Source organism: Petromyzon marinus, chromosome 61 (assembly GCF_048934315.1).
Source record: "Petromyzon marinus isolate PM22_M1 ecotype Great Lakes invasive population chromosome 61, UKy_Petmar_22M1.pri1.0, whole genome shotgun sequence".
Taxonomy (NCBI): Eukaryota; Metazoa; Chordata; class Hyperoartia; order Petromyzontiformes; family Petromyzontidae; genus Petromyzon; species Petromyzon marinus.
The window spans coordinates 6,546,443-6,572,578 of record NC_133727.1 but is presented as its reverse complement, the minus strand read 5'-3'; the positions used below and the strand labels follow the sequence as shown (position 1 = coordinate 6,572,578).

Genomic DNA, 26,136 nt, shown 5'->3' with positions numbered 1-26,136 from the left:
GAGGCTTGGTACCGAGAAAAGTCAATTTATTTTATAATTACGGAGGCCGTGTGTCATCGGAACGGAACCGTTAAAGGTGTAGGCAATATCGCGGCCTTCGCTCCGATCCACATCCGTCTTGTCTTTCGGGTACTGCCCGAAGAGTAAACTCCTGCGGCACCTCGATGCCTCAAGTCGAAATGTGCCCGCCGGGTCGCGATGACGTTCGCGAACCGCGCTCGGCGGAGGACAAGGTGTTTTGGCGTCGTTATTGTGGGCGACCGTGTTCGGGCGTGACCGCTGCGGTGGCCCGCTCGCAGGCCTCTGCGACGGCTCGGTTCTGCGGTAGAAGACCAATTACAGGCTTCGCGGTGCCCACGGTTCATCATTGCCGGGGCCCCACCCGGGCGCCACGCCCGAGGAACTCGAAACTGGGTCACTGGAGTTGCGGCGATTGCACGTCGGCTGCCAAACCGTCATTCCGAGCGATTAACCCTAATCCCTACGCCGTTAAGCACGGGGAGGATGAAGGGGCAAGTCTCTGCAACATTTGATTCGGCAGAGCTCTTCGAGTCGGAGTTAATGCGGGGGCGCGAGACGACAGGCTTTCGCCGACGAGAGCGGCGTTGCGTCTGGACCGTCCAGATAGATCCACGCCCCTCCCCCCCCCCCCCTACTTTTCCCCCGGGGCCCCCCTTTTCGTCGTGTTTTCCCTTCCCCACCATCCTGCGCCCCCCTCGCCCCCCATATCAACTTTCATACCCTCTCCACCTGGGTGGGGCAAATGAACCCAATTCCCCTGCCCCCCCCTTCCCCCACTTCATTAAGCCCTGCCGCACCCCAAACTCGGGCACGCCGAATTTTTATGCACCCCCCCCCACGTAATGAAAGGTGCCCTGTACCGCCGGCCCACGTTGATTTGCGTGCGTGAATTAAAAAAAATATATATATAACAAGAATATAAAAAAACGGTGCAACAAAATATAATTTAAAAAAAAATCTCTCAAATATAAAAAATATAATATCTCAAAAAAATTAATCTCTCTCAAATATAAAAATATAATATCTCTAAAAAATAAATATCTCTCAAATATAAAAATATAATATCTCTAAAAAATAAATATCTCTCAAATATAAAAATATAATATCTCTAAAAAATAAATATCTCTCAAATATAAAAATATAATATCTCTAAAAAATAAATCTCTCAAATATAAAAATATAATATCTCTAAAAAATTAATCTCTCTCAAATATAAAAATATAATATCTCTAAAAAATAAATATCTCTCAAATATAAAAATATAATATCTCTCAAATATAAAAATCTAATAACTCAAAAAAATAAATACGTCTAAAATATAAAAAATTAACGAGCGATCCAAGCAATCCTCATTTACCCGGTGCCCTGAGCTTAGGCGTAGCGTTGCCTTGAGATGGTGCCATCGCGGGTACCACCACCACCACCACCACGCCCCCCCCCCCTTCCACGGTGCTGCCATGCCCCCGGCGGCTGTCATCGGCGCAGATTGGTGGCGTCGCTGTTTGCCGCGTGCCGAGTTGAATGAACGGGGCGAACGGTTGTTTTCGTTGTTGTTGCCGGTTATGAAGAGGAAAAAAAAGAGTAGGTTTTTTTTGTACCCTTTCAAACACCAAATCGATACCTGTTTACGAGGAATCAACTTTGCATTAACCACACACAAACGTGCTCTGATCACACTACATAACACGAGTTTTGTCCCTGGGTAGTGAGTGTTATTTTCTAATTGCTTATGCCTCAAAGGTATAGGTAGATGGCTAGTCCCCACAAACATACTGTTTGGTTCTTTCGGCAAAGTAACGTAGGTATAAAATAAAATAAATTAAATCAGGCTGTTTCGGGCGCAACACCAGTGCCTTTTAATCAGGTGGAACAACCACAGCAAGAAACAACGGCTGAAGTGGGCAAAAGGGTGGGCTGCCTGTAACATGAGGCCATATATAAGTAAGAAAGGGGGCGGGGGGAGGAGCCCACGTGACTTTAACGAAAGAACCAAAGAGTATGGATCCCTGCAGTCACAAACACTTCAAATCGAGAATTATTCCGCACGCAAACTTTGCTTTTGTGACCAGGACTTTACGTGAAGGAATTGACACAAATGCACACCGCGTGTTCTCATTGAAAATAGGAACATTTCAAAATATCACTGTCCTGGTCACAAAAGCAAAGCTTGTGGGGAAATAATAGCCCATTTTCTGTACTTTTGAGGCATAAGCAATTAGGAAATAACACTTTACTACCCAGGAACAATTTTTGTTTGTTTGTTTACAGAGTGTAATGTGTGCATTATCTTTGAAACCGATTGGCCTACACGAGAGAGACAGCCTTCTCCATGGCCCCGTCTCACCAGTGTCAGACCAGAGAATGTCAAAAGGGCGACCAGTACAAAGACAATGCAAGCATCGGCGCATTTATCGCTGGGGTTGAGCAGTTATGTCCCTGGGATCTTTTTGCCAGTATCATCTTCGCACACGTTTTATTACGAGCAGAGGATTAAAAAAAACTATTATTTCATTCTTTGATGCTGGCAAATGAAGTCCTTCGAAAAAGTGTTTTAAAAACAACGGTTTTATCGACAACTTCGTTTAACTCGCGGTCTTTGAGAAGTACGTCAGTGGCACCTGAGACACGCGGCGCCTGCTTTTTGTGCGAGCCGATTTCACAGTTTAGGTACCGCGGCGTTTTTGACCTTGCACACAAAAATATATCATTCATAAGCCGTCCGTACAAAAATTGTGATCGCTTGAAAGGAGGCAAATCAATGATGAATTGATTCCAAAGCTTGCACGTGTGCAAGCTTTGGAATTGATTGCACAACAGGAAGTCGACTTAACTTTTGATTTGGAAGATTTGACCACGACAAACGCAAGTGAAGTTAAATAAAAAAAACCGTTGAAAAAGGTCCGAATGCTCGACGCCAGAGGATGAACGGCGCTGTCCAATCTCCTCCGCTCCCCGGTTTTTAGCCAACCAACTGGAGGCGCTCGCGCCCATCGCCGCGTGCCACCGGCGGACACCGCTGACGACGACGACGACGATGGTGTGATGATAACGATGGAGATGTTTACCAGTAACATTTCCACTGACGTTTTATACATCGACAGTCCATTTGTGCGAACAAAAAAAAGGGGAAAACTCGACGCGTTGGTCAATAACGCTGCGGCCTTTAAAAGGAAAAAACGATATAATGGGTGACGTTTTGGCAATTGGTCCGTCTTTATAGCAACACCCAAAAAAATGCTATGAAGAAGGGCCATTTCCTGAAACGTCGCCTATTGTGTATTTTTTTCCGTGAAGGCCGCGGTGATTTGTTGATGAACGTGCTGAGTGGTTTGTTAACTTGGGCCTGTACACCACTGCTAATGCGGCGGCAGCGTCCACACATCGTTTGATATTTTGTATTGTTGCATTTACACGACCACCTGTTTTAAAGGGCACGCCAGGTCGACTTACTCTTCACGTGAGATGGTTTACGAGAAGATGGCGAATTAAGTTGCTTTAGCAATTAGAATAATTGGATGCAACTGGGGAGGAGTTACCGATGCAAAGTTCGTGAGTAAATGTCGCGGATGGAGATGAATGGAAGGAAGGCCGTGATCGCCAAAGTCTTTGAGAAATGGCACGGCCCATAGATATGTAGATAGACTAAAATTTCCCATAGTCTCGCATTGCCCAAACACTAACATTGCCCATTGGCTAATAATGCCCGTAGACTAGCATTGCCCATAGACTAACATTGTCCAAAGGCTAACAATGCCCATAGACTAACATTGTCTTTTGACTAACATTGCCCAAACACTAACATTGTCTTTTGACTAACATTGCCCAAACACTAACATCGCCCATAGACTAACATCGCCCATAGGCTAACATTGCCCCTAGACTAACATCGCCCATAGGCTAACATTGCCCGTAGTCTAACATTGCTCAAACACTAACATCGCCCATAGGCTAACATTGCTTGTAGACTAACATTGCCCATAGACTAACATTGCCCATAGACTAACATTGCCCATAGACTAACATTGCCCCTAGACTAACATCGCCCGTAGACTAACATTGCTTGTAGACTAACATTGCCCTTAGACTAACATTGCCCATAGACTAACATTGCCCATAGACTAACATCGCCCGTAGACTAACATCGCCCATAGGCTAACATTGCTTGTAGACTAACATCGCCCATAGGCTAACATTGCTTGTAGACTTACATTGCCCGTAGACTAACATTGCCCATAGACTAACATCGCCCATAGACTAACATTGCCCGTAGACTAACATCGCCCGTAGACTAACATTGCCCGTAGACTAACATTGCCCATAGACTAACATCGCCCATAGGCTAACATTGCTTGTAGACTTACATTGCCCGTAGACTAACATTGCCCATAGACTAACATCGCCCATAGACTAACATTGCCCATAGACTAACATTGCCCATAGACTAACATTGCCCATAGACTAACATCGCCCGTAGACTAACATCGCCCGTAGACTAACACTGCCCGTAGACTAACATCGCCCGTAGACTAACATCGCCCGTAGACTAACATCGCCCACAGGCTAACAAGTTAGTGAGCAAATGTCATGGACGGTGAGCTAAGTGGAAGGAAGGGCCACCAAGATCACGGACGCGACACACCACAACGTTGAGAGCGGGCGGGAAGAGGTTCCGGTTTGCTTGATGCCCTGCTGCCGCTAACGCCATTGTTTTTTTTTTTATCCCTTCGCGATTCCGTCGCTCGCTGCAGCAACGCGACGACGAGCGGGACGTACGGCTCGGGGGGGTTCGCCCCGTACGGGGTGACCGGCGTCCTCACCGGCGCCGCCACCTGCTTCTACGCCTTCGTCGGCTTCGACTGCATCGCCACCACCGGTGAGCCAATGGGGGGGAGGGGGGGGCGGCGGTGGGTTGGGACGGCGTGGGACGGGCGCCCGTGATTTTGGCGTTCGCCGGCAACGGCGTTGCGCCTTGGGGTCGGCGACAGGAATTATTGTTTTTTTACTTTTAAACTTTTTACACGCCGTTTTTGATTAGTATGTCAGCATCTTTTTTATTTATTTAATTGCTTATCCTGTTTGCGCGGCGTTCCGGGCATGCGTGGGTTTCTCGTGCCAATCGTTTTTGTTGTCGTTGCTTTAGCTCCCGTTAGTTAGCGCCTTCCCTCCGCCCCGCGGAGTCCTGCGACTGCCGCCACTGCCGTCGGCACCTTTGGGCTGCGATCGTTTCGTAACTCTTGAGTCTCTGTGTAACTCCTAGGGATGTCTGTGTTACTCTACGAATCCCTGTGTGACTATGGATCTCTGTGTAACTCTGTGGGCTTCGATGTAGTTCTACGTGACTGCGATATCCTGTAACTACCGCCGCTGCTGACGGTCTTGGGCTGCGGTGATCCTTGCAACTGAACTGCTTAGCTCAATGGGGCCTTGGCAGCTGAGTCTGAGTTTCTTTTGTAACTCTGAATCTGTGTCGCGCTATGAATATCCGTAAAACTATGAGTCTCCATCTAACTTTGTGGATGCCTGCGTCACTCTTCATCTCCGACAAGCTATTGATTTCTAACTCAACGAGTCTCTATGTAACTCTGTGGGTCTCAATGTAACTGGATAAAACTGTGTCGTCATGTAACTTGCCACCATTACCGACAGTCTTGGGCTGTGGTCATCCTTGTCAAAGAGCTGCCTAGCTCAATGGGGCCTTGCCAGCCAAAGTAATCAAGTCCGAGTCTATGCATGTGTAGTGAGTTCAACTGAGTCGCAGATGCACGTCTTGGAGGCAACACATTTATTAACACCAACGCACGGGGTAACTGCCCCTTAACAAGATAACAACCTGTGGTGGTGGACCACCAGGCTAACTGCACTAATTACGCCGTAACTAGCTACGTGACCACCAGGCTAACTACACTAGTTACACTGGGAGTAGCTATGACGGACCGGACCACAGCTTGGGTCCCGGTCCACGTGTTGGAGACTCTGTAGGACGTAGAACGTAGATCTCTTCAGGATGAACAACAGCAGCCGGTCCCTCTCGGGGACCCGGCTTACATCCCCTGCGGCGTGGCTGGCTCCGCCCTTAGCCACGCCCACCTTCTAGAATCCTCCAGCAGGATCTCGACCCTGACACGTGGCCACCCCTGGCCCCCACTTGGGGGCCCTGTGGTTGACCCCAGGGGACACGTGACCTGTAAAGTCTACAGAGTGCCATGGCCCTTAGTAAACCCCATTTCCATGGCCGGCACTCTCACATCCACTCTCACATCCAGCGCTGTCAGTCGGCGCTCACCGAGCCCCCTCTAGGGCCGGTACTGCACCCACATTCACGTGGTGTCCGCGATGTCGCTACATCGCACGCCGTGCCTCTCTCGAGCCGGCATTACACAGTGACATCCGTGATGTCACTACATGTGTATGTTGAACTTCTTCTTTCGCGCCGTACGTAGCCAACCGTACTAATCGGAGGTGCGGGGGAAGGACAACAAGCTCAACACTAAAATCGGTTGCGAAGAAATTCGTTTTCAATTTGGATCTCAAAGTGCACGGCTCCAGCGGCCTCCTAATATCGGAAGGAAGAGCATTCCAGACGGCCGCAGACGCACGATGCCGTGACCGTAGCCGTTCGATGGCCGAGCCAAATGTCGGTCCCCGTACAAGACAAGACGCGGGACCCAACTTCCAAACAAAACGGGTTCTGCGAACAGATTGCAGAAACACTGCATGGTGGGGGGGGGTTCGGGGTTCCACATGAAGAGGCCGGAGCGGTCCGTCGACAGTCCGTACCGTAGCGAGTGGGAGGTCTGTTAGCAGGCCCAAGCGAGTGGCCCCGACATGCGCGATTTGCTGCGTGAAATCGCCCTCGTCTTGCGCGTGCGGCTGCGTGCCGCTCGTGCAGCCACCAGAGGGCCCCGCGAACATTAAAATATACGGTCACGCTTGCTTGACCCGTCGCGCCTCAACCTCACCGACGGATGTTCGGTAATTAACCGTAGGACTTGCTGAGTTTTAGGCTTTTGATTTAAAGCTTTCGTGACTGCAGGGATTCATATTTTTGGTAAAGTCATGTAGAAGGGAAACAATATTTTATTGTTTCCCTTCTACGTGACTTTACCGAAAGAACCAAGAAATATGAGTTTTAGGCTGTAAGACCATTAGGCCCCGGTAGGACTTTGAATGGCCCATATTGTATCGCCAAAGGTGTCGTAAGTGTGGGGGAGTGGTGAGCATTGACAAGGGGGCTGTGGGAACGGTACTTTGTGGCGTATCGTGCCCGTGCACAGTCGTGATGCCTATTGACGGATGCCTTCCAATGAGTGCTCTCCATCCCACATTTGGTGTTAGCTCCGGAGGGCAAGCGTTCTCCGTGTCCTTTCCACGCGGAGTAAAATCCGCGTCGTGCTCCACGTTGACCTCGCCGCTTGGGGGGCCGGCCAATGTCACGAATGCGGCCCAGTCAATCTCGCGGGCTGAACGTGGATTAGTCTGTTAGAATTAATTCTATCTTGACTTGAAGCTTCCGTGACTGCATGAATTGATGTTCCTTTTGTCTTTCGGTGATGTCACTTGGGTTCAAAGAAAATAACCAAAGAATAACAAAAAAAACTACGACGTTTCGATCACAGCGCAAGCGATCGTCATCTGGAGGACGATCGCTTGTGTTGTGATCGAAATGCAATCTTGATTTGAAGCTTTCGTGACTGCAGGAATCCATCACCCTTTGGTTCTTTCGGTAAGGTCACGTGGGTAGAAAATAAAATAAATCACGACGTTTCGGGCGCAACACACAAGCGTCCGTCATCACGCCCGAAACGTCGTGATTTATTTTATAAATAATAAAGATTTTTGGGTCAAATCGCGTTATTTATAAATGTGTCGTAACCCTCCACCACCCGACACGGATCAATCAGCAAAAAAAGTGTCACGTTGACAAAAGGCAAAATGGTTCACTGCTTTAGCCCACCGGTGTGTTGAAGAGTGAACCCACAACATTTTCAGTTTTTGAGTACTCGAACGTGACTTTACCGAAAGACCCAAAGAATATAAAATTCATTCTGTTTGTGGTTTTTTTTTCTTCAAATAAAGAGGCCGGTACAGAACACGAACTGCGTCGCAGGGACGGGGGGGAGGCACGGGAACACCGCGGACACTCGCTGTGTGGGCGCGCGCTTGACGGGGAGGGAGGGGGGGAAAAATCCCACCGCCCTCGCGCCAGACGCCGTCTCCGTTGAGCCCCGCCGACATTTGGCGCGGCGTTGACGCAGCGCGGTTCATGACACAGCGTGGTTCATGACACAGCACGGTTCATGACACAGCACGGTTCATGACACAGCGTGGTTCATGACACAGCACGGTTCATGACACAGCACGGTTCATGACACAGCGTGGTTCATGACACAGCGTGGTTCATGACACAGCACGGTTCATGACACAGCATGGTTCATGACACAGCGCGGTTCATGACACAGCGTGGTTCATGACACAGCGTGGTTCGTGACACAGCGTGGTTCATGACACAGCACGGTTCATGACACAGCACGGTTCATGACACAGCACGGTTCATGACACAGCGTGGTTCATGACACAGCGTGGTTCATGACACAGTGTGGTTCATGACACAGCACGTTTCATGACACAGCACGGTTCATCACGCAGCACGGTTCATGACGCAGCGTGGTTCATGACACAGCGTGGTTCGTGACACAGCGTGGTTCATGACACAGCACGGTTCATGACACAGCGTGGTTCATGACACAGCGTGGTTCATGACACAGCGTGGTTCATGACACAGCACGGTTCATGACACAGCGCGGTTCATGACACAGCACGGTTCGTGACACAGCACGGTTCATGACGCAGCGCGGTTCATGACACAGCACGGTTCGTGACACAGCACGGTTCATGACACAGCACGGTTCATGATGCAGCGCGCGCGAAATGCTTTGAAAGCCGAAACGACGAGCCCAAGGAACGGCCCGAACGGGCGCCGCTCTTCGCCTGGGACGCCGCCTCCACTCCACGTTCTCGTCGTGCGCGGACACGCCCCCACCCGCCTCTCGCTGTGTTTTTTTTGTCTCATTCGCGGTTTGCAGGCGAGGAGGTGAAGAACCCCCAGCGGGCCATCCCCATCAGCATCGTCGCGTCGCTGCTCATCTGCTTTGTGGCCTACTTCGGCGTGTCGGCCGCCCTCACGCTCATGATGCCCTACTATCTGCTGGACGAGGCCAGCCCCCTGCCCGTGGCCTTCGAGTACGTGGGCTGGGGCCCCGCCAAGTACATGGTGGCCATCGGGGCGCTGTGCGCGCTCACCTCGAGGTAAGGCCGATGCGGCGTCGCCGGCGTTGGCGGCCAAACGCCTCGTCGATGCGGTCTTGTGTTGAACTTCTGTCGCACCGTGTTGTAGCCAGCCGTGCTAATCGGAGGTGCGGTGCTGAGTCTATGGTGCAGTGTTGAGTCCATGGGCAGTGTTGAGTCCATGGGCAGTGTTGAGTCTACGGGCAGTGTTGAGTCTATGGTGCAGTGTTGAGTTTATGGGCAGTGTTGAGTCTATGGGCAGTGTTGAGTCCATGGGCAGTGTTGAGTCTATGGGTAGTGTTGAGTCTATGGGCAGTGTTGAGTCCATGGGCAGTGTTGAGTCTATGGGTAGTGTTGAGTCTATGGACAGTGTTGAGTCCATGGGCAGTGTTGAGTCCATGGGCAGTGTTGAGTCCATGGGCAGTGTTGAGTCCATGGGCAGTGTTGAGTCTATGGGCAGTGTTGAGTCTATGGGCAGTGTTGAGTCCATGGGCAGTGTTGAGTCTATGGGCAGTGTTGAGTCTATGGGCAGTGTTGAGTCCATGGGCAGTGTTGAGTCTATGGGCAGTGTTGAGTCTATGGGCAGTTCTAAATTTGAAGCTTTCGTGACTGCAAGGATCCATACTCTTTGGTTCTATTCGGTAAAGTCACGTAGGTAAAAAATTAAAACAAAAATCACGACGTTTCGGCCACAACACAAGCGGCCTTCATCAGGTGAAGGGACCAGACTGTCTCGAGGACAGCGCTGGAGTGAACACAGCCAAGCTCAGACCGCGACCTTTAAGCTGTGTGAGAGTAATTAAGGTGCCTTGACAAAGGAATTAGCATAAAAATTAGCATTTGATTGGCCGACTTAGCATGATGAACGGTGTAGAGGTGGTGTACATGCGGGTGAACATGCCGGTTGGTGAGGGGGGGAGGGGGAGTTTACCTATTGGTGGTGTGAAAAGGGAATTTTAAGAGCTGCGAAAGTTTGGGGTACCACTACTTGAAAAATATACTGTACCATTGAAAATTAGTTTAATGTTTGGTTCGATTTAGAACATCTTACCAATGGTTGCTTAATTTGAAACCATCTTCTCGGTTGAAATTGTGTCTGTAGATCTGAATTGCCTCGTGAACAAATCTCTGATAAAAACCCGTGGGTTTGCAAAGAACCTTGGTTTCGGAGAAAATTATATCGTGATCACCCACAGCGTTGTAACAGTGATCAGCTACGGCAGAAGAATTCGTTCTGCCGTGTTTCAAATCTGATTTGTGCTCGCGAATTCGGTCAGAGACATGTTGCTTTGTCTCCCCGATATAGCAATCACCGCAGGTACAACTCAATTTGTAAACCCCGGGGTTACTGCAAGTCAGGAATGACATCCTTCACGGATGGGATCAGATCACGAATTTTGTGTACTGTATTGAACCGGACCTGGATCTTCTGTTTGTTTAGAATTTTGGAAATCTTTTTAGTAACGCCTGCTATATATGGTAGTGTGATGGTTTTGACCGGAGCATCAAGTGGTTGTTTCTGTATGGAGGGAGAAACATTGATTAGTTTCATATCGTTCGTGCAAATTGCATCTGTGGCAACCGCAGGCCGAGCCGGAAGGATGCCGGGCAGTGGGCCGACACCAACAGTTCCCTCCGTAATTAAGATGTTTTCGGCCAATTGGCGAGCGTTTGCACTGCAAAAACCCGGAGAAGACCCACACGCACACACGTGCGAGGGGGGCAACGCTCTATCCCACACAGAAGGAGCAGGCCTTTCTCCTAGCGAGCCAGGGGCTTAACGGGGGCACCTTTCCCCAACGGCCGCGGGTTCCGAAGGAAGCCCCCCTCGACATTTGCGCGGCGATCCGCCGATCCCTTCGCCGCTGCCTCCGCAGCGCGCGGATAGCGATGGAGGCAGCGTAGCCGCCGGCGCCTGGTGTCGCCTCCCGTGGGAATCCAGGTTGCCCGCGCGGAGGGTCGCCCTCTCCACCCGCCTTCGCGTGAAAGAGCATTTTTAACAGTCGCCGCTACCGCCATCGTCGGTGAACTCCCTCTCCCCCCCCCCCCCCCACCCCCTTCCGTGCGCTCGGCCTGGTGGCCCTTCTCCTCCGCCCCCAACCCCAGTTTGCTCGGAAGCATCTTCCCCATGCCTCGCATCATCTACGCCATGGCGGAGGACGGCCTGCTGTTCCGCTGGCTGGCGCGGGTCCACAAGCGCTTCAAGACTCCCATCCTCGCGACGGTCACTTCGGGCTCCGTGGCAGGTGATGGGCACCTGGGCTCTGCGCCTCGGACTGTTTGGCTGCTACGGGGTTGTTTGGCTGCTGCTGCTGCTGCTGCTGCTGCTATAGAAGTCCACGGGGTGACGATGAGGCCCCCTTCGTCGGGCTGTCGCTGTGGCCAGGTCGACTGAGAGCTGTGTAGCTCGGCAGCCGAAGACTCTTTAAACGTGCGACGGCGATTCTGAAATGCGGAGGGGGGGGGGGAAACCGGAGGAACCGGCGGAAAAATCCACGCGACCACGGGGAGAGGGAGACGGAGGGGCAAACTCCAAATATTCGGCAGAAGGCATCAGGGTCGGGATCGAACCCACGACCTCCTGCACACCAGGCGAGGTAGTTAACATCTCCTAGCCACCGTGATGATGATGAGAGAGAGAGACACGCAGATTCCAAATATTCGGCAGCAGGCATCAATTTCGGGATCCAACCCACGACCTCCTGTACACCAAGCGAGGTAGTTAACATCTCCTAGCCACCGTGATGATGATGAGAGAGAGAGACACGCAAACTCCAAATATACAGCAGCAGGTGTCAGGGTCAGGATCGAACCCACGACCTCCTGTACACCAGGCGAGGTAGTCAACATCTCCTAGCCACCGTGGTGCCCCTCTGCTCTGCACCCCTGGCCGAGTAAAGTGCTCCGGCCGAGATTTTAGCCGGCGTCTCTCAGAGTCGCAGCGAGCCGCGACTCTGGCGCCGAGGCATTGCTGCTCGTGAACAGTTCAGACCACCGTCTCGTAAAGTAAAACCTGGCTTTTATTTCTTCAGCTCAGAATTAATAATGTTGTGCTCTGCTGGTCAATGTTGTAAGAGGTGTTAACTACCTCGCCTGGTGTACAGGAGGTAGTGGGTTCGATCCCGATCCTGACAATTTCCGTATATTTGGAGTCTGCGTGTCTCTCTCTCTCTCATCATCATCACGGTGGATAGGAGATGTTAACCACCTCGCCTGGTATACAGGAGGTTGTGGGTTTGATCCCGACCCTGACGCCTGCTGAATATTTGGAGTTTGCGTGTCTCTCGCTCTCATCATCATCACGGTGGCTAGGAGATGTTAACTACCTCGCCTGGTGTACAGGAGGTCGTGGGTTCGATCCCGACCCTGACACCTGCTGTATATTTGGTGTTTGCGTGTCTCTCTCTCTCTCTCTCTCCTCCCATGGTCGCGTGGATTTTTCGCCAGCTCCTCCGCTTTTGCGCTTCAAATTTAGAATCGACATCGCGCGTTTAGAGTCCCTTGTCTGCTTTATACATTCCCGCTCATGGGCCAAAACCGCTGATGGACATCTGAACTCGTCTTGGGCCTCCGTCTCCCCTGGGTTGACTCCACCTCAATTGAGCACCTGGTGCGATTGTGTAAACATCGTGCGTGCGCCGTGCCGTCAATGCTGGATATTTGAACCTTACGGCGTTACCCCGGGGTACCGTAGTTCCCCCCGGCTCTCGCATATCTAATGTTCGCGACGCAAGTCATTTTGTCTAGTCTGTTGATGGCCGGCGACGCGGCAATGGGCTCATCTCGACGAGCTGTGCACTCCGACGCACCGCTACCTCGGCGCGTACCGCGCGGCCGTTCGGGGGTTTCCGGCGCTACCGTCGTCCTCGCTGCGTTTCGACATGGCGGAGCGGCAACACCGATTTTCGGGATCGATCGGTAGCCCCGTCGCGGAGTTGAAGTGCACCGCTGGACAAAAAATCGCGTCCCGGAAATAAAACATTTAATGAATTGCCTCGGCCATTTTTGTATGATATCGGTACCCCGGGCTACCGCAGTGAGGATCAAATTTTTTTTGCCTTTTATCGTTTGTCTGCATCAGCGGTGATGGCGTTCCTGTTTGACCTCATCGCCCTGGTGGACCTCATGTCCATCGGAACGCTGCTGTCATACTCTCTGGTGGCTGCCTGCGTGCTCATCCTGCGGTAAGGAATGCCAAGCAGCAGCTCCCCACCCCCTCCTCATCATCCTCCTCCTCCGCCTTTCTCCCGCTCCACTCGCGCCTCCCCCGGGTCCCCCTAACCTCTTTCGTCCGAACGAATTAATCCACGGGGTGTTTTTTTAAAATATTTCGCTGCGTTTGGCTACAGCCGTGCAGCCTCGGAATAACATGGGCGGATATATAGGGCAGCCCGGCGTTATGGTAACAACAACAGAAGCGTTTGGGGGTGAGGGGGGTGGCAGTGTGGTTGGTGGTGGTGTGGTTGGTAGTGGTGGTGTGTGGTTGGTAGTGTGGTGGTGGTGTGTGTTGGGGGTGGTGTGTGGTGTGGTTGGTGGTGTGTGGTGGTGTATGGTTGGTGGTGTGGTTGGTGGTGGTGTGTAGTTGGTGGTGGTGGTGGGGTTGGTGGTGGTGTGTGGTTGGTGGTGGTGGTGGGGTTGGTAGTGGTGTGTGGTTGGTGGTGGTGTGGGGTTGGTGGTGGTGTGTGGTTGGTGGTGGTGTGTGGTTGGTAGTGTGGTTGGTAGTGGTGTGTGGTTGGTGGTGGTGTGTGGTTGGTGGTGGTGGTGGGGTTGGTGGTGTGTGGTTGGTGGTGGTGTGTGGTTGGTGGTGGTGTGGTTGGTGGTGGTGGTGTGTTGGTGGTGTGGTTGGTGGTGGTGGTGTGATTGGTGGTGGTGGTGTGGTTGGTGGTGGTGTGTGGTTGGTGGTGTGGTTGGTGGTGGTGTGTGGTTGGTGGTGTGGTTGATGGTGTGGTTGGTGGTGGTGTGTGGTTGGTGGTGGTGTGTGGTTGGTGGTGTGGTTGGTGGTGTGGTTGGTGGTGTGGTTGGTGGTGGTGGTGTGTGGTTGGCGGTGGTGTGTGGTTGGCGGTGGTGTGTGGTTGGTGGTGGTGTGTGGTTGGCGGTGGTGTGTGGTTGGCGGTGGTGTGTGGTTGGCGGTGGTGGTGTGGTTGGTGGTGGTGTATGGTTGGTGGTGTGGGTGGTGGTGCGTGGTTGGTGGTGGTGCGTGGTTGGTGGTGGTGCGTGGTTGGTGGTGGTGCGTGGTTGGTGGTGGTGGTGTGTGGTTGGTGGTGGTGGTGTGGTTGGTGGTGTGGTTGGTGGTGGTGTGGTTGGTGGTGGTGTGTGGTTGGTGGTGGTGCGTGGTTGGTGGTGGTGGTGTGGTTGGTGGTGGTGCGTGGTTGGTGGTAGTGCGTGGTTGGTGGTGGTGCGTGGTTGGTGGTGGTGCGTGGTTGGTGGTGTGTGGTTTGCGGTGGTGGTGTGGTTGGTGGTGGTGTGTGGTTGGTGGTGGTGCGTGGTTGGTGGTGGTGGTGTGTGGTTGGCGGTAGTGGTGTGGTTGGCGGTGGTGTGTGGTTGGTGGTGTGTGGTTGGTGGTATGGTTGGTGGTGGTGTGTGGTGGTGGTGTGGTTGGTGGTGTGGTTGGTGGTGGTGGTGTGTGGTGGTGGTGTGGTTGGTGGTGTGGTTGGTGTTGGTGGTGTGGTTGGTGGTGGTGGTGTGTGGTTGGTGGTATGGTTGGTGGTGGTGTGTGGTTGGTGGTGTGGTTGGTGGTGTGGTTGGTGGTGGTGGTGTGTGTTTGGTGGTGTGGTTGGTGGTGGTGTGTGGTTGGTGGTGGTGTGTGGTTGGTGGTGGTGTGGTTGGTGGTGGTGTGTGGTTGGTGGTGGTGGTGTGGTTGGTGGTGGTGTGTGGTGGTGTGTGGTTGGTGGTGTGGTTGGTGGTGGTGTGTGGTGGTGTGTGGTTGGTGGTGTGGTTGGTGGTGGTGTGGTTTGTGGTGGTGTGTGCTTGGTGGTATGGTTGGTGGTGGGGTTGTGGCGCAGGGCCACAACCCCGAGCGGCCGGCTGCTCGTTGGCATCTCTTCCACGGTTGTGCAGGAACGTCTCTCGCCACTGCCGTCCCGGTTTCTGACACCCGCGCTGCACAATTACCGCCGCAGCGTTGGGTTGCGCGTGCCAGAGCTGCCCTGTGATGTCCGGTGATTGTCCGTGTTGTTGTTGTTGTTGGTGTGTTTATATAGTAAACAACATAAATAACATTACAGGCCACGGCCCTGGTATTTCACGGACGTACCCTAATGGTCTCGTTTTCATTTTATATATTTTTTTAATGCATGCACGTGGGCTTTTCGCGACCAATATTACGCATGATAAAGGTTTTTGGGTTGGATGGCGTTAATATAAATCTGTCGTTAACTCGCCGCCACCCGATCACGGCCCGATTCGTAAGGTTTGTCACCTTGAGCAAAGCATGCCAACTGGCTGCTACTTCAGCACACAATTTTGAGTACCGTGGCATTTCGCGAGAGATTCATCGGGCGATTCGCCTCCCTGAAGAGAGAGATGGACTCCGCGGATGCCAGGCGGAGCCACAGACGAAGCTGCAAGTCAGCCACGCGATGAGCCGACGCCAACAATTGCCCAAGCTCTACAATCCTCTTTGTACGAATCTTTTATCGGCCAATTAAGGAGCGTTTTAAAGTGTGAGGACACCGGAGCACCCGGACGAAACCCCCCCCCCCCCCCCCCACCCCCCACGCGCGCGAGGGGGGGAGGTGTGTGTGTGTGGGGGAAACGCTCGATCCTGCACACACGGAACGGGCAAAGTCCACATTTTTTTTCCGCGTCCCGCCTTCTCTGCGCGTCACTCCTGGGGGACGCCCACGGCGAGGGGGGGTTCCACGCGACGTCTGTGTGCAATCCACCAACCCTCGCCGCTTGCCTCCACGCCGCCGGATTGCGGGCGGCCCACGTGCGCGGCCGGCGGGCGCGACGTGGGCCCAACCGTTGCGCCGTTGGGACGTTCGAACGGCGAAACCTCGCCGTCGATGAGTTCGGGCGCGGTCAATCGCCGCGATACGTCAAGCGCAGAATTGGTGACCGCGCTGCACACACGCGTGTGTATGTGTGTGTGTGTGTGTGTCATCCCCCCTCTATCGCGCGTGGTCAGTTACCAACCGGAGCCGGACTGGAAGGACTCGCCGGACTTTGGATTCGTGCCTGGGGGTGCCACCCTGGAGGAGCAGGTGAAGCCACAGTGGGGGGCCATGCTGCTGATACAGCCCCGGTCGCGGCTTCCCAACAAGCAATCGACCGTCATCGTGAACGTGTGTGTCGGCGTCATCGGTGAGCACCCCCACCCCCCCCCCCCCCACACACCTCACCCCCCTCCACCGTGCCGCAGCGGCTAGGAGATGTTAACTACCTCGCCTGGTACGTAGGAGGTCGTGGGATCGATCCCGACCCTGACGACGCCTGCTGTACATTTGTAGTTTGCGTGTCTCTGCCGCACAGCGGTGAGATGTTAACTACCTCGCCTGGTATACAGGAGGTTGTGGGATCGATCCCGACCCTGACGACGCCTGCTGTACAATTGTAGTTTGCGTGTCTCTCTCGCACAGTGGTGAGATGTTAACTACCTCGCCTGGTACGCAGGAGGTTGTGGGATCGATCCCGACCCTGACGACGCCTGCTGTATATTTGTAGTTTGCGTGTCTCGCACAGCGGTGAGATGTTAACTACCTCGTCTGGTATACAGGAGGTCGTGGGATCGATCCCGACCCTGACGACGCCTGCTGTATATTTGTAGTTTGCGTGTCTCTCTCTCACAGCGGTGAGATGTTAACTACCTCGCCTGGTATACAGGAGGTCGTGGGATCGATCCCGACCCTGACGACGCCTGCTGTATATTTGTAGTTTGCGTGTCTCTCTCGCACAGTGGTGAGATGTTAACTACCTCGCCTGGTATAAAGGAGGTCGTGGGATCGATCCCGACCCTGACGACGCCTGCTGTATATTTGTAGTTTGCGTGTCTCGCACAGCGGTGAGATGTTAACTACCTCGCCTGGTATACAGGAGGTCGTGGGATCGATCCCGACCCTGACGACGCCTGCTGCTGTATATTTGGAGTTTGCGTGTCTCGCACAGTGGTGAGATGTTAACTACCTCGCCTGGTACGCAGGAGGTCGTGGGATCGATCCCGACCCTGGCGATGCCTGCTGCTGTATATTTGGAGTTTGCGTGTCTGTCTGTCTCTTCCCGTGGTCACGTGGATTTTTCTCCCGGTCCTTCGGTTTTTCCCTGCACATTTAGAATCAACATCGCGCGTTTTTTGAGTGTTTGGCTACTGTGAATTTCCACACGATAAGCCACTTCGTTGAGATATCATTTGTGGCCAGGTCGCTTCTGAAGAGCTATGCATAGCTCAAGTGAGCCTTACCTGGTCAAATAAAAAGTCTAGTTTAACCTTGTGGCCGTGATTGCGTACACGGATTGGTCGTGAACGCGATTGTGTGGCGAGCGGTGGTGCAACGGTTAGCACGCTGCACTACAAAACCGTCAACACCAGTGACAATTATCTGAACCGGTCGACTGGGCCCCCTCCCCTGGGTCGACTCGGCCTCAGCTGAGTACCTGGTGCGATGTGTAAACGTCGTCACTGGGGAGACAAAGGCGGCCGGGCGTGTACCGTGCCGGCCTTCGTAGGTGCTCACTAACAGCACTTGCCCCCTACAGTCTGCCGGGGCTATACGGGGGGGGGGGGGGTGGATCCTTGTCTTTGCGAACGCGATTGTGCGCTCGTGTGCACCGGTTGAGCTGTGGTTCCGCAACTGGCGAGCGTGGGTCCGTCCGTGGGTGCACGCAGCGTTGCTCTGCGTGGTGCTCACCACGTTCATGGTGCACGGGGCCTCGGCCCTGGCCGAGCAGGCCACCTGGGTCATCGCCATGGTCGTCGTCTTCGCCACCGCCCTCGTCGCGGTCACCGCCGTCATCTGGAGGCAGCCGCAGAGTCGGGCGAAGGTCTCCTTCAAGGTAAGGACCCTCCCGAAACAGGAGTCGTGAGGCTCCGGTTGCGAGGCTTTTTGCTGGGCTTGGCCTACCGCAATAAATAAGCAAGCGTGCAGCGTGTGCCGCCTTGATGGCTGCTAATCCAGCCTGTTCCCACAATGCACCGCGCCAAGGTCAGAGGGCGCACGCGATCAATTGCCAGAGCGCGGAGGCGTCGAGCCTCGTGTCACGTCCTCCTTGGCCGTGCGATTACATTTAGAACGCGCCTCCGATTTGGCACTGGTTGGCTACGTACGGTGCGAAAGAAGTTCAACGTACGTACGTGCTTACAGGGCATCTTAAAGACTCCTTTTTATTCAACAACGTTGACGAAAAGGGCGATCGGCCAAAGCGCTGCTCGAGGGCCTGACGGGCGTGGTCTCCGTAAGGCTTCCTTGACAACGGCGTTTTACATTCGCATTCAGTGTCGTCTTATTCTCACGTCAGCCCCCCCGTGAATTCACGCACCGACCTGGGGAAACGTCGCCCCCTGTGCAACGGCTCTTGCGGATGCGCCGAAAGAGTCCGCAGGCAATTTTAAAGTTTGATGACGAGAAGATCGAACGGGGGAATTGGCGATCGCGAGCAAGTGCGTCTGCGGGACGGTGTGACGTGTGGAGCCCAGGGATACGATTGCTGAATGGTTGGGGAAAAAAACTTTTCTGGTCGGTGACTTGGTGGCTAGGAGATGTCAACTCCCTCGCTTGGTATACGGGAGGTCGTGGGTTCGTTTCCGACCCCGACGGCACCACGTCCTCCCCGTGGTGGCGTGGATATTTCCCCGGGGTCCCCTCCGGGTTTTAACCCTGCCCATAGACTCGGAAACATTCGTTCGGAGTATTTAGCTGCTGTAAATTTCAACATGATGAGCCCAATATGGGACCTTTCTTGCCAGTATTAAAATATGTCGAGATGTTAAAACACCAAACAGAATCGCTTGCTCAAGGAATCCTGTCCGCATTATCCACCACGTACTTGCGGTGAACACACAAGCAAAGAAACATGCTCTGATAATATATGATGCATTGTATTTTGACACCGATTGGTCCGCACCAGAGACGGCTTTCATTTGAGTTGAGTCTCAACAGTGTTAGACCAGAGAACGGCAGAAGGCGCGAACAGCACCAAAGCATATATAATATTACCAGAGCACGATTTTTGTTTGCACAAGTACGTGTGGTTAATGCAGACAGGATTCCTTGAATAAGGATTCTGTTTGTTTGGTGTTTTAACATCTTGACACAACTGTTTTATTGGGACCTCCTTTGCCAGTACCAAAATATGAGAATCGATTTTTCTCCTTTTTTAAATCTGGCAGCAAAGCAGCTGTGTTGAGATGTTAAAACACCAAACTGAAACCTACGAGACTAGTCTCAAACGGTGTTAGACCAGAGGCTAGGCTCGAGAGAAAGCTGTCTCTGGTGTGGACCAATCAGTTTCGAAGACAATGCATCATATTATCAGAATGTTTTTTGTTTGCATTCTGACCACAAGTTTTGCAGTTAATGCAGTAACATGATTCCTTGTAAAAAGGTTTCAGTTTGGTGTTTTAACATCTTAACACCGCTGTTTTGTGGCCATGAAAAAAGAGGAAAAACCTATTCTCACTTATATTCTTAGTTTTTTCGGTAAAGTCACGTTGAAGGGAAACAACAAAAGAATAAAATATATAATTTTTTTATTGTTTTATATATTTTTTTATTATTTTGTTGTTTCCCTTCAACGTGACTTTACCGAAAAAACTAAGAATATGAATTACTGCAGTCACGAAAGCTTTAAATCAAAATTTCTATTCTCACTTGTTTCATTGCCAGAAAGGGTAAAACCTTTTTGTTACACGATGAAACCACTTCATCGAGCTATCGTTTGTGGCCAGCTCGCTTCTGAAAAGGAGCTTTTGCGTAGCTCATTGGGCCTTAATTTACTGAAATATTCCCACACCCGGCACACCACATCGATTGGGCGGTGGTGGCTACGCTGCTGCACATGGCTGCCTGTAATCCAGCGCTGTGGCGGCAGCAGCAGCAGCAGCAGCGAGGCTCGGTGGATCACCGCACAGATGTCGTGTGAAGCTCCCTTCCCGTGGGTGTCGAGGACCGGTCCACACTCTGGCTCGCCTCGAGAAGGGCGGTACAGCGAACGTGGACTTTGGCCGTTCCGTCTGTGCGGGATCGAGTGTTGTCCCCTTGCACGCGTGGCTTTTCCTCCAGGCGCTCCAGTTTCCTCCGACAAGTAAACGGCTAGCTGGCCTATAACGCCTTAACATATAGGGGACCAATCTTGATTTGGAGCTTTCGTGACTGCAGGAATCCATACTCTTTGGTTCTTACGGAAAAGTCGCGTGGGTAGAAAATATAATAAGATGGGGGACCGCAGAGGTTGGGGTGGAGAATTTGTCGCCGGTTCCACCGCTGCATTCCCCCCCCCCCCCACTCGTCTGTGGTTCGGGGTCGGTGCAGAGTTACAAGTTGAGATGATCCCTATTAGTATTCCTCTCGCCACGGCCTCCGGCTCCTCGGTCCCGTGTGGCTACTGTAGTCTGTCGGGGAGACCCACAAAATATCGAGTGAGAAGCTTGCACCTCCGCCTGGCTGCTGCTAACTCGGCGCACGGGGATGTGAAGACGATGACACGAAGCACATTTAAAAGCAAACCCCCCAAAAAAATCGCAAAGCAGCTGGTCGCCCGCTCCTTATTTTAAATGTCACGAGGACACGCGGCTGTCCTCTCTCCGTTTCTCTCTCTCTCTCTGCGGTCTCTTCGCAGAGAGACGGTAGCAGCGCTGGGTGGCCTAGCGATCAATCTCGGCCTCGACGCCACGGAGTTAGGGCGGGAGGGGGGGGTCGGCGGGGTGATTCGCCGCTCTTCCCACACCCGTCCGATGATTTAGGAACCCCGCTGGGGGCGATGCGCTTTTAAATCCAGTTTTTTAAAACTCGTTTCTTTCGAACTGCTTTTTTGTGTTTTAGTTTGTAGTCCCCCCTCCCTCCATCCCCCGCACCTCCGATTAGCACGGTTGGCTACGTATGGTGCGAAAAAAGTTCAACATACGTACGTACTGCCCATAGACTCAAAACACTGCCGCCCATCGACTCAACACTGCCCATAGACTCAACACTGCCCATAGACTCAACACTGCCCATAGACTCAACATGACCCATAGACTCAACACTGCCCACAGACTCAACACTGCCCATAGACTCAACACTGCCCATAGACTCAACACTGCCCATAGACTCAACACTGCCCATAGACTCAACACTGCACCATAGACTCAGCACTGCACCATAGACTCAGCACTGCACCATAGACTCAGCACTGCCAGTAGACTCAACACTGCACCATAGACTCAACACTGCACCTTTGACTCAACACTGCACCATAGACTCAACACGGCCCATAGACTCAACACTGCCCATAGACTCAACACGACCCATAGACTCAACACTGCCCATAGACTCAACACTGCCCATAGACTCGACACTACCCATACACTCAACACTGCCCATAGACTCAACACTGCCCATAGACTTAAAACACTGCCCACAGACTCAAAACACTGCCCACAGACTCAAAACACTGCCCACAGACTCAACACTGCCCACAGACTCAGACTCAACACTGCCCACAGACTCAACACTGCCTATAGACTCAACACTGCCCACAGACTCAACACTGCACCACAGACTCAACACTGCACCATAGACTCAACACTGCACCTCCCATTTGCACGGTTGGCTACGTACGGTGCGAAAGAAGTTCAACGTACCTACACGAGGTGCAACCAATCACCGACAGGGGCGTGTGCCACCATCTCATGCCTCTCTGCCAGTGCTCCCACAAAGGAGAGGAGACCCAAGACTGAATCGCATCCAACCACGTTACTTGGTGATGCTGCTGTTGCTGCGTTGGCAGTGGTGCATGAAGGGCGCCACGGTGGCTATGAGATGTTAACTACCTCGCCTGCTGTACAGGAGGTCGTGGGTTCGATCCCAACCCTGACGATGCCTGCTGCTGTATATTTAGAGTCTGCGTGTCTCTCTCTCATCATCATCACGGTGGAGATGTTAACTCCCTCGCCTGGTATACAGGCGGTCGTGGGTTCGATCCCGACCCTGACGATGCCTGCTGTATATTTGGAGTTTGCGTGTCTCTCTCTCTCGTCATCATCACGGTGGCTAGGAGATGTTAACTACCTCGCCCGGTGTACAGGAGGTCGTGGGTTCGATCCCGACCCTAACGATGCCTGCTGCTGCTGTATATTTGGATTTTTTTTATTTTCTCTCCGCCTGATGAAGACCGCTTGTGTTGCGATCGAAACGTCGTGGGTTTTTTGCTTTTATTATTTAAAATTATTTTTTATTTTATTCTACAATTTTTAAAATTTTAATTACGGGTTTTTTGCTTTTATTGTTTTCATCAATTATTTTAGTATTTTCTTTTTATTATTTAAAAATGTTATTTTATTTTTCTTTTCTATTCACGTGACTTTATCGAAAGAACCAAGAATATGTATATTTGGAGTTGGCGTGTTCTCCCTTGCCGTGGTCGTGTGGATTTTTCTCCAGGTCCCCTGCGCTTTTTCCCTCCACAGTTAGAATCGACATGTGTCATTTGGCTGCTATAAAAATGTCCACGTGATAGGCCAACTTCGTTGAGCTATCATTTGTGGCCAGGCCGCTTCTGAAAGAGAGCCTCATAGCCCAGGGGGGGCCTTACCTGCTAAAAACAAATAGTAAATAATTATAATAATAATGCAACGCGTTTGTCAATAATGCTCTGGCCGTAAAAGAAAAAAAATATAGGTGATGTTTCAGGCAATGGCCTTTCTCCCTCACAGCTCATAAATAAACAAAGTCTCCTCCAGCGGTGTGCGACTGTGGGTCATCCAGACCAGCATCGCACGATGCATAACGACGAAACGCCCCCCCCCCCCCGATCCAAAACAACACGAAGGAGACGTGACGGCGACGACGGTACACTACTCTGCCGCTGCTGCAGCTGCCGCCACTGCTACTGCTGTTGCTGCCGCTGCTGCTGCCGTTGTTACTGCTACTACTCCGCTGTTGCTGCTGCTGCTACTGCTGCGTCTGTTGCTGCTGCTGCTACTGCTGCGTCTGCCGCTGCTGCCGCTGCTGCTGCGTCTGCCGCTGCTGCTGCTGCCGCTGCTACTGCTGCTGCTACTGCTGCGTCTGTTGCTGCTGCTGCTACTGCTGCGTCTGCCGCTGCTGCCGCTGCTGCTGCGTCTGCTGCTGCTACTACTGCCGCTGCTGCTGCTGCTGCTGCTGCTACTGCTGCTGCTACTGCTGCTACTGCTGCTGCTACTGCTGCTGCCGCTGCTGCTGCTGCTGCTACTGCTACTACTGCCGCTGCTGCTGCTGCTGCTACTGCTGCTGCTACAGCTGCTACTACTGCTGCTGCTACAGCTGCTACTACTGCTGCCGCTGCTGCTGCTGCCGCTGCTGCCGACGCGGTTGTCCGGCTTGACCACCAGAGCTGTGACAATCCGTCAGCAGCTGCACGGCAAGAAAGAAACGGAGGCCGGAGAGATGGCGCTCATAAGGGCTCGAGCCCGCACTTGTTCACACGTGTAGTTACACCAATAGGGGCTGCCGAGTGTAACGGACACAAAAAACCCCTTCTGCGAGTCAATGTTCTTGAGCGGGATCCACCGCGCAAGCGCTAAGATGGCGTACGCCGGTGTCCTCCATCGCGGGGACGCTGGCGGCCCCTGGTGGGCCTTCAGTGGCGGCCCCTGGTTGGGCCTTCAGTGGCGGCCCCTGGTGGGCCTTCAGTGGCGGCCCCTGGTGGGCCTTCAGTGGCGGCCCCTGGTTGGGCCTTCAGTGGCGGCCCCTGGTTGGGCCTTCAGTGGCGGCCCCTGGTTGGGCCTTCAGTGGCGGCCCCTGGTGGGCCTTCAGTGGCGGCCCCTGGTTGGGCCTTCAGTGGCGGCCCCTGGTGGGCCTTCAGTGGCGGCCCCTGGTTGGGCCTTCAGTGGCGGCCCCTGGTTGGGCCTTCAGTGGCGGCCCCTGGTGGGGCCTTCAGTGGCGGCCCCTGGTTGGGCCTTCAGTGGCGGCCCCTGGTTGGGCCTTCAGTGGCGGCCCCTGGTGGGCCTTCAGTGGCGGCCACTGGTGGGCCTTCAGTGGCGGCCCCTGGTTGGGCCTTCAGTGGCGGCCCGCTGACGTGCGACCCCCCCCCCCCCCCTCTCTCCCCCTCCCTCCTCGACAATACACAAATGGTGAAACCACCGCCCACCCATCATCATCATTGTGCTGTTGTCCAACCCCGCCCCCCCACCCAAGTGGTTTCAAATGTCGTGGCGGTAACTCACGCTGACCGATGCCTGATCGGCGATCGTGGCCCACAACCCCCCACCTCTGAAGATGAGTGCAGACCAGCGAGTCTGAAGCGTTGCGTTCAGCTCCTCCACTAAAGAACAAAGATCCCCCGTATAGCCTTTCACAGACTGCTGGGGCAAGTGCCGTCCGTGAGGAGCGCCTAATGAAGGCCGGCACCACGCCCGGCCGCCTTTGTCTCCCTTACCCCCCCCCCCCCCACACACCTTTGTTAAACCGAGTGAAGGCGACCGCCGTACGAGGTGCAATCGTGCAAGCGGCGCGACGAATGCCGGTCGAGCGGTAGCGCACGTGGTGCGTCAGCAGCAGCAGCAGCAGCGTGATGATGATGGTGATGATGATGGTGATGATGGTGATGATGGTGATGAGGTGTGCCTTCGTCTCCGCCCCGCAGGTGCCCATGCTGCCCGTGCTTCCCGTTGTCAGCATCTTCGTGAACACCTACCTCATGGTGCTGCTCGACCTCATGACCTGGATTCGCTTTGCGGCCTGGATGACCGTCGGTATGGCAATCCCCTCCGCTCCCCTTCCTCTCCTCTCCGCTCCGCTCCCTTCCGCTGCCTGCCGAACCGGCCGCTAGCCGAGGCCGCCGGCGGTGTGACGAAGCGTCGGGTTGCATCGGCCGGTGGCAGCGCGCCGGGGATGCGCGCACCACCATGCACCACCACGCACCACCATGCACCACCACACACCACCACACACCACCACGCACCACCACCACGCACCACCACCACGCACAACCACGCACCACCACGCACCACCACCACGCACCACCACCACGCACAACCACGCACCACCACCACGCACAACCACGCACCACCACGCACCACCACGCACCACCACGCACCACCACTCACCACCACTCACCACCACACACAACCATGCACCACTGCACCACCATCCACCACCACGCACCACAACGCACCACCACCATGCACCACCACCATGCACCACCACCATGCACTACCACGCACCACCATGCACAACGCACCACAATGCACCACCACCACGTACTACCATGCACCACCATGCACCACCACCATGCACCACCATGCACCACCACGCACCACCACGCACCACCACGCACCACAACGCACCACCAAGCACCACCATGCACCACCATGCACCACCACACACCACCACCATGCACCACCACTGCACCACCATCCACCATGCACCACAACGCACCACCACCATGCACCACCACCATGCACCACCACGCACCACCACCACGCACCACCACGCACCACCATCCCAACACTATCTTGTTTATTTTAGAAATGAAAAGGCCTACGAAACTATTATAAGCGTAAGACTTTGATTTTACTTGCGGGTTCATTACTTCAGAAATAATTACGAGGTCGAATGTACTCGCTAGTGCACATGCATTTTCATAGAATGATGCGTTTCAATCGGATAAAGTAGATGTGCAAACAAAACCGCAGGTTGGATCCTCCCTACCCAACTACCC

At 53.4% G+C, this 26,136-nt stretch overlaps 1 protein-coding gene across 4 annotated transcripts in view; it reads left to right on the top strand.

The window, feature by feature from the left end:
* LOC116955708 (high affinity cationic amino acid transporter 1-like) overlaps positions 1-26,136 on the top strand; it is a 194,916-nt gene that overhangs the window by 160,010 nt on the left and 8,770 nt on the right. For all 4 annotated transcript variants that reach the window (XM_076053479.1, XM_076053481.1, XM_076053482.1 and 1 more), the window contains 6 exons: positions 9,105-9,327; positions 11,413-11,552; positions 13,388-13,490; positions 16,436-16,611; positions 18,131-18,297; positions 25,060-25,168. In XM_076053479.1, coding sequence (XP_075909594.1) covers positions 9,105-9,327; positions 11,413-11,552; positions 13,388-13,490; positions 16,436-16,611; positions 18,131-18,297; positions 25,060-25,168 — 918 coding nt within the window. The remainder of the gene's footprint in view (positions 1-9,104; positions 9,328-11,412; positions 11,553-13,387; positions 13,491-16,435; positions 16,612-18,130; positions 18,298-25,059; positions 25,169-26,136) is intronic.